General features: G+C 39.1%; 1 protein-coding gene across 1 annotated transcript in view; it reads right to left on the bottom strand.

Moving 5' to 3' along the window:
• Positions 1–483: 483 nt before the first annotated feature.
• UACA (uveal autoantigen with coiled-coil domains and ankyrin repeats) overlaps positions 484–8,991 on the bottom strand; it is a gene marked incomplete at both ends in the record, with an annotated part of 32,023 nt that continues 23,515 nt past the window's right edge. Inside the window, 8 exons of the mRNA XM_082004866.1 lie at positions 484–555; positions 1,275–1,340; positions 2,301–2,453; positions 3,071–5,758; positions 7,211–7,263; positions 8,176–8,206; positions 8,407–8,505; positions 8,956–8,988. Coding sequence (XP_081860992.1) covers positions 484–555; positions 1,275–1,340; positions 2,301–2,453; positions 3,071–5,758; positions 7,211–7,263; positions 8,176–8,206; positions 8,407–8,505; positions 8,956–8,988 — 3,195 coding nt within the window. The remainder of the gene's footprint in view (positions 556–1,274; positions 1,341–2,300; positions 2,454–3,070; positions 5,759–7,210; positions 7,264–8,175; positions 8,207–8,406; positions 8,506–8,955; positions 8,989–8,991) is intronic.

Below are 8,991 nucleotides of genomic sequence, written 5' to 3'. Positions count from 1 at the left end.
GCATGTTGTAGTATGTCTTGATCAGCTTATGTGACAAAATAGCCGCTTTCTCTTAATCATTAAAGGAGATATACAGCTACAATACTTAGCCAAGCTCATTTGAACAGCGTTTATTTTTAACCATACCATGAGAGTTCAAGTTATAGGATAAACTAGAGCTTCTGGGTATAGGCCTTGCTTTAAAAAGTGGTCAATCAGACATTACAATAATTTAACTATGTCATCATTTTGACAGTCAGCATGTATACCAATTTTAAAAGACGTTCTACATCTTTTATTAATCTAACGAGAGTGTCAGATCTGAAACTTAGTAGCCCTATTACAAGAAGAAAATATTTCAGCTTTGTAAGTTGTTTCATATTTGGAGGTTCTAATTGCAGCTATATCATCATAATTATATAAATCTCATGAAGGTTGTCACTACCGTAATCATAGCACTCCTACAAGATGCAGCAGCCTTCAAGAACAATGGCGCTAAGCACATCAGCAAACAAGTCCCTGTCTCATTCGAATGATCTGTAGTAAAGCAGCTTGGACATCTTCATCCATGTGACCCTAGAGCAAGCAAACACTTGGTTAAAAGAAAAATTAAGAGTGTCAACCATCCATCACTAACATTAGGAGATTCTTTAGAAGTCTTAACTCATTACCGTATTTTCATCACACACTGGTAAAATCTGGAATACTTTGAATCCTGGTTTGGTTTTTTTTTCCCCTCATGAGAGAAAGAAGGGTCTGCCTCTCTGACACAACAGTTTCCTTCATGAAAATATGACGTGGGAAAAAGTTACTGTTCCTGTCCTCCGGACTCCACAACCTGCTGCTGTAGTAATGGTCCCTCTTTTGCATGCTTAAGTATCTGAAGTCACAACCCTTGAATTAGTTGATCAGCTCTTTCTCCAGTGAGCACCACTGGTTAAGTCTGCATTAAGTTCCCAACTTCTATTCAATTTCTCTCCAGCATTAGCTGGGATGACGCAGAATTAACATGCTCACGACACCAGACACCATCACCCTTCAAAGCAGGTTATTGTTAGATCCGAGTACCATGCCTATGCGTAATTATAAGATGGCACAATAAGACTACAGCTGTGGGGTGTGTTTGGTTTTTTTGTTGGATCAGTCCATTCTAAATTAAAACTCCCAACATGAAAACAGGTACTTGATGGTAGTTTCGAGTTTATTTGAGGTCAGTATGGCAGTCGGAAACACGTCTCAAGAATTTCTACATTGAGATGACAGAGTAAAACAATCTGAACCTGGGACTATCATACCTGTACAGCACTAAGAAGATGTGTCCGATAAACTGAAACTACCTCTTGATGCTGCTTTTTAGCATCCTATAAAGAGAACATAGGAAGAGGAGGTGAAGTCATCAAATTTTTAACTTCTATTCTTGCCTATTTCCAATTTTGCAGGCTTGGTGTTGTGCACTTATACAAAACAGAATTTCAAGGTTAAAGTTAGCTATATCCCCTCCATTAATCAAGAAAAAAGTCACTGCTTCAATTTTTTATTGCTTACTTGCAGCAAAGCAATTTTGCTGAGAGGCTATCAGAAACAGGCTGCTCTAGTGTGTCAGCCCAGGTGCGCTAACATGGAAAAGCTTGTTTCACCAATAGCGTTAGCTACTGTTTAAAACCACACAATCTAAGAACATGTTGCCTTACAAGGGTCAACCTTGCAAATATTAAAGATGTATCCTACTTTTGTGCAGGCTTACAAATAGCTAACTTTGCTAACATACATAGCTTTAATTATGAGCTTTACTGAAGCCACAGGGCTACAAACGTGTTTGTGCACAACATCACAGCACTTATAAAGTGTTCCCCTTTACTGCTAGTACTTAACGATAAGCAATGCACTCCACAATGTTTGCAGACAAGGGAACACAAAGACAAATCCATTAAGAAAGGAACACCTCACTTTCTTTCAAAGTGAGAAAATACATGGCTGGTGGTTTTTGCAAGAAAATATTAACGTGGAACTTGCATACAGAAATGGTCTTGGCAAGAACTATAGCAGCATATCTTGTAAGCACAAATTCTCTTCAAATTGGTTGTGTCCTTTTTATCTGGGAGAGTTCCCAAACGTTGCAACTCTAACATGCAGAAGGAAGCAGACAAATTTACAGAGAAGCAACCAGTCGGGGGAAAAAAAAATTATCATGAATCTTCTACTTCTGAAGCCTAAGCAGTCAGCCCCGGTGCTCCAGTGACCACATGCATACTTCCTTGTTTATACAAGAAACTGCAAGCGATGCTACTGCATTTCAGACAACAACTTGGGTGACTACTTACAGCTAGCTGCTGTTGCAGTGTTTTCACTTGGTTCTGGAGCATTTCAACCTGCTGGTTCTGCCTCTTTGAGGGAATCCCAGTGGTGTATGTAAGCTGAGACAAGCCATTAAGAGCTTGTTTTAACCGCTCTACATCATTAAGCAGCTCCGTTATCTTTAACAAAAAGCACACAAAAACATCATTTAAGGACGTCTCACTTACTGAAAGCTAACATTCTTTAACATTTTTTAAAGTCTGATGAAGATCAGCAAGCACTGAAGGGCCTTTGTCCCAGCTTGCCATCACACTGGCCAAGAGACTTCACAAAGAGGACTTCATTTTCATGACATGTTATCACTGGTTCACATTCTGCTTCCTAGCACTGAAATCTCTAAGGTATGGAGGTATGGACCCTGGAGGTCAGCCAGCAACATAAATGACTTCTCCTTTAAAGATATTCTAGGGCTAATTTCTAAAAAGGACAATGAACAGTCAGAAGGCAAGCCAGAGATGCTAAACAAATACAGCCCCAGTGGAAGAATGAGATCACACCCCAAAAGTTGGAAACCCAGCTTGGAAGTTTTACTAGGGTTTAAATACTACATATGAGGAATTAGAAAAACTTGTAATGCTACCAAAACCAGGACTTCATCTTAGCAGATCTGGGCCAGTCCTGGGTACCTAGTGCTCAGCACACATAGTTGTGCCCAAATACTTAAGCAGCTATATTTGAAGTTCAGTTCCTTACCGCTAAACTGAAAATGTCAAAAGCATTAACTAACACATCCTACCTTGTTATCCTTGGCTTCCACCTGCTTCGCAGATTCCTGTATTCTCTTCTGCAAATCAATAATTGTTGTCAATGATTTATCACACCTTTCTTTCTGGTCTTTAATTTCTTGCTCAATACTGCAACTCCGTAACTGAAGCAACTCCTTTTCATCCTTTAAAGAAAGCTCACTCTTTTTAGCTTGCAAAACCTCCTCACATGCTTCCTCATACTTTTTATTCACATTGGACAAATTTTCAGCTATGCTATTGATTTGGGCCTCCAAAGTATTTTTCATGGATTTGTATTCTGATATGTCAATCACTTCTTTGCTCTCCAGGTCTGTTAAAGCTTGTTGAGTAAGCTGAACCTCAGACTGCAACCTCAAGATTTTCTCATTTTTAACTTGGTTTTCTTCTTCCTTTTCTTTCAAGCTGTTTTTGGTTGCTACTATTTCTTGTTCTAGCATTTCCTTCATTCGTGTATATTCTACCAAAGGTATTGAAGATTTTTTTAGATCTGACAATTCCTGCTGTAGTTCTCCTACTTTTAGCATTTCTTTGTCATAACATTCTTTCTTACTTCGGAGGGCCTCCTTTAGATCCTCTATAGTGTGACCAAGAGCCTTCTTCAAGGCTTCAATTTGTTCCACCGAAAGATGCTGAGCCTGCATAATTATGGGCTGCTTGGTACTCTCTGGCAGTTCATCTTTTTCTTTTTGGTCTGTGTATTTCTGCAGCAATTCTCTCAATTGCTTATTCAACTCCTCCATTTTGCTTGCAAACATTTTTTCCATTTCACGGGACTTCTCAGCAAGGATATAGTTCTGCTGCAAGTCATTTTGGATGCACAAAATGCCATTTTTGAGCTTTTCATTCTCCTGTTTGCACTTCTTGTTTTCCTCCTCGCTTTCTCTGCATTTCCGTGCCTGTTCCTGCAACTGTGCTTTTAATTCTTTCACTGTGGCTTCAAAGCTTTGTTCTCTGTCTTCAAAGGAGGCAACTGGGGCATATTTTGACTTAATGCATTCTTGAATTGTGTCAAGTTCCTTCTTTTGGGCTTCAATTTCTGCATGCAACTGTAAAATTTCTTCTTGACCCCTCTTATATTTGTCCTTAATCACAACATTGTTCTCCTGAAGTTCTTGCATGCTTTTATTTAAAGTAGTCACTGTAGTTTCATGATCTTTTAAACTTATATACTCAGTTTGCAATTGATTCTGTAAGAGTTTCACTTTATTTTTCAAAGTTCCATTTTCTTCATTTACCCTCATGAATTCTTGCTTCAGCTCTTCAGTCTTTTCCTTCAAATTTGACAGCTCCCTGTTAGTCTTTTCTAGTGTGTTATTCAAGACTGTTTTAATCTCTTCATGTGTTGTAGCCAACACATACTGATCCCTGAGAGTCTCTCTTATGACTGTGTTTTCAGAGACTAGTTTGCATACTTTCACTTGTTCATCATCGTATTTTTTCTGAAGGTCAGCAAGCTGCTTTTCAAGTTCAATGCCATTAGATTTTAAAGCTTCCACTTCTTTTTTGTGCTGCTCTGGAGACAGATACACAGCTTGGAAGTGGCTGATATTCTCACTTAAACTGTTCTTCTCTGCCAGCAACTTTTCAGCTTCTGCTTTGCTTTCATTGTACTTTTTTGTTATTTCAAAAAGCTTTTTGGTCAGGTCACCAACAGTCAGATCATTTGTTTTCTTCAATTCTTCATGAATTTTTAAAGGCACATTCTGGCTTTTAATTTCAGTTTTTAGCATTTGGATTTGCTGCTTAAGCATCTTGTTATCGATCTGCAATCTTTCAAGTTCCTTCTGCAGAGTCTGATTCTTCTGTGATAATTCAGAAATTGTCTTCCCGAGTTCCTCATTTTTTTGCTCAAACCCACTCCTCATTTGTTCATGGTCTTCTGGTTTTACATGCTGAGCAAGTTGAGCTTTCTGACTCTCAGATTCCTGCTTTAAAAGCAGGATCTCTGCCTGCAGTTTTTCATGCTTTGCTTCCATCTCTGCTAACTTCCTTGCTTTCTCATTCACTTCATTTGATAACAAACTCTTCATGTTTTCAAATGTCTCTGAAGTTACAGAGTGTGCTAACTTTGCTGCTGTTTCTTTGAGCTGCCCTTCTAACTCCATGACATTTCTTCCCCTTTTATCTCGCTCCATCTCCAACTTAACAAGTTCCTTCTGCAACCTTTTATTTTCCTCCACTAGCCTTCCTTCATCTCTCTTAAATTCTGCCACCAGCAATTCGTTCTGCTTAATCTGGTTCCTTAGTTTCCCCACTTCAGCAGAGGCTCCTTCATACTTTGTTTTCATTTCTTTCAACTGATCCTTCAGCTCCTCTGTTAGCTTACTGTTTCCCGAAGCAGCTTCATTAGTCAGGTGATCCTTCAAAGCAAGAAAGTGGGTCTGCATTTGCTTAACTTTGCCTTCAGAGTCAAACATTCTTTTCTGTACATCCTTTAACGCATCTTCCAGTTGTTTTATCTGCCCATCAGATTCCGCCTTGGTTCTTTCACACTCCGACGCCAAAGCTTTACATTCAGATACCTTGTGAGACAGTTCTCTCTGCAGTTTGCTGATTTCTTCTTTTGCTGCACCATAGCAGGTCCTCATGTTGTCAAGTTCTTTCTTTAAAGTTTCCTTCTCTGAACTGGATGATTGGTTAGGCAGGGAGAGCTCCAGGGGTCGCAGCATAGACCTAGACTGAAGATAAATTGGCACAAAAACAGATACCTGTTTACAAGTTTGGCAAGTCATATACATATGAGCTGTCATACACAAAACTGTCTTAAACCTATGTTGATATGAGCATAAAATTTGTCCAAGACATGTCTTCTTTTCTGAGAAACACACTAATCTATTCTTGCCCATATTACAGAACATGGGCATTTCAGCTTTGTAGAAGTAAAAATCTTGAATAAAGCTCCACATTACTGTTTCCCAATCATCAGACCCTACTGACATTAAGGGCAGGTATAGTATATTAATTTAATTTCCCTTGTTATTCATATTTAATCACTCACCTACTAGAAGAAATATAATTTAAGATATTTCCCCTGTCCCTCAAGTATGTAAAAGGAATTAAAAGGAATCAGAACAGAGTATGTCATTGTTAACAGAACCTTCTCTCTGAAAAGACTGAGGAAAACAGTAATTTAATTTACTGTCTAGGAAAGGATCTCAAAAACATAGTATTGCCCTCCTGCCGTGTGGTCTTCACTACCAACTCTCGCTTCACTACCAGCTGTGATGGCTATTACATGGCACAGGCTTGTTCCAACGACCTCATTCCTGTTCCAAGGACCAGAAAGCAGTACATCGCTTCCAGACATGACTAGCGTAAAGCCACCTAATTCCTGCTTGGGCATGGTTTGGTTTTTTTCACTTGGTTGGCTTTTTGTGCCCACCCATACCCCCCCCTTTTTTTTGGTCAGAGAATTACACATCAACTCATTTTAAACTTCAACTAAGAATAAAAACCATTCTAAGCCCATTTGGACAACCTTATGTAAAACGTGGCAGAAGAGACCAGATTTTTCTGTGTTACCGGCAGAACATACAAAATACATGTATCTGTGAAATCTGGCAAGAAAGCATAGGGTGTTAAGATTTCTTTCTAGCCATCACTCACTTCTGGAAGCACTACAGCTGAAACACAAGTGTAGGAACAGTTTGTCAGCTAGGACCGATCCCTGTCTCACATGACTCGCTGCAAGAGCCTGACAGGCCTTGTTAATACCCGAATTGTGGCTTCAAAAAGTAGCTATCAGCAAACAACACTGGCAGGCAATTATTATATAGCTGGCAGGAAAATAAGGTCTTCCGAGTTTTAGCTGAATTTAAAACAGAAACAAGTTATGGAGGTGACCAACCAGTTGCACTTCACCCCAGCTATTGATCCAGCAGTGTGCCGATTCACTTTTAAGAATGCTCATTACAGACCGTTTAGTATTTGACACTACCACCGCATTTCGAGCTACGTCACATATGTAACTCTAGAGGGCACCAGCAGCTAAAAATAAACATAGGAAAGCAAGTATTGCAGAAAATTTTGTATTGAGAAGCAATGTTTAACATATGTACATTTATAAGTATCCTTGGCTTTCCCAAGCATAACTATCTTGGAATTCTTTCAAGTGGCAAAATATTTATTACCTGTGATTCCACAGCAAACACTTGGCCTTGCTTAAGTAATAAATCTTCTTTTCCTAGATTTGCAAAGCAAAGAGCATTTAGTCTGTTTAAAAACTGTAACACATCATCACAAGAACTGTAATTTTCCTTCCTAAATTTATTCTGTTCAATGGCATTGTGCTAGGCTGCAGGCTGGTGTTTAAGTACTTGGCATTAAAACAACTCCTCCTTAATTAAAGCCTCATAGGAAGTCTGGACAAACTCCTACTCACAAAAAAATACCCCTACTATGCCAGGCTAGGTGTCATTCTGCAAAACAGTCATGAAAGCCACCTTGAGCTAGCTGCATGTCTGCACATGAACACACCAGGGAAAAGCATCCTCTCTGCACTCCAAATAAATGATCCTTCCTGACAGGCAGCCCAACAGCCCTCGACAGCTCGTGACAGGTTAAGTAACATTTTAAGTTACACAAGTGCAAGCCAGGCCTGTAACCAAGTTGGATGCAGAAGACTTCAGTTTCTGGAAATGGAATCATTTCTGGCAGAAGTGTAAGCTGAGGTCTTGTGTTTAAAGTCGCTTTCAAACTTGCCCACACTCAAGCTTTCACCATTACCATCGTTTTCTTGTCATGAGCTAGACACGAGCGTTGTTTAAGACACGAAGCATGGGAAGGGGAAGACTCCGTCTGGAGTACGGACCTTGCTCAGCTTGTTTTCCACGCTATGAGGAGGCACAGCAGAGTTTCAGTGCATGTTTCACAGCCCCAGCCGCTCTAAGCGAGCCTGATCACCAGTGTGCCAGCACTCAGGTACAGACACAGCTGGGGCCAGCTGGCTGCATTCTGAGGCTTGGACGCACATCATGCTTGGCTACAGCTAAGACCAACCAAAGGAAGAGAGGACAGAAAACCTCCCTTTGCCCATGTAATCTAACAGCACGTCACGCATGGCACGTTTTTAAGAACTGAATACACTTACTATTACCAAAGTTACTTCCGGATCCCACAAAGTCAACCTAAAAGCAAACGGCAAGAAACAAAAATAAACTCGAGAATTCATTTCAATTTTTTACTATATGTTAAGCTAAGGATTAAAGAGCAGGGAAAGCCTTTACAGTGAGAGAACCATTTAAGACTTTCAACAATTTAAAATTGCTTAAGTATTTACTACTGTAAATATATTTTGCTATATTACATTTCAAATCAATTAACGTACTTCATAATATTTGAGTTTAGCTTTGAGAGCTTCAATAGTTCTTGAGCTTTCTTCCTGCTGTTTTTCCTTGGTAGTTAGGATTTTCTTCAACTCATCTTTCTGAAAGAGAAAGAGTGCCAAATAGCCAAAGCCACAAGAATGGCCAGATTTATAAGATCTCAAGCAACTTTAAAAAAAGTTTAGGGATAACTTCAACCAAGATCAGCACTGAAAGAATACCTCAATTTTTTATTCTGAAGTTCTACAACATTGCTCCTCTACAAAAGGAGTCTTGAAGATTGAGTCAAGGGAATATGCACCAACATAATTTGCTATTAATTTATTTGCATTTATTAGTCTTGTGTTACTGAAAGTCACTAAAGAGATATTTGTAATATTAAGTCTGCTTTAAAGTGCCATAGGGATTACATATATTATTTGTAGTAATTTGTGTTTCATTTAGCATTTATAAATAGCTTTTTCACTATAGTTTTAAATACCATTACATAGATGCGATAGTCACTCCCCCTATTTCATAGTTCTATTACACTTTAAGGTGATGTATCGTACCTCATTTTCAAGATCATCTGCAAACATTTGCTCCTG

Source organism: Phaethon aethereus, assembly GCF_964289735.1.
Source record: "Phaethon aethereus genome assembly, chromosome: 12".
In the NCBI taxonomy this organism is placed as follows: Eukaryota; Metazoa; Chordata; class Aves; order Phaethontiformes; family Phaethontidae; genus Phaethon; species Phaethon aethereus.
Note: the sequence above shows the minus strand (reverse complement) of the source record. Positions and strands in the feature narration are given on the sequence as shown.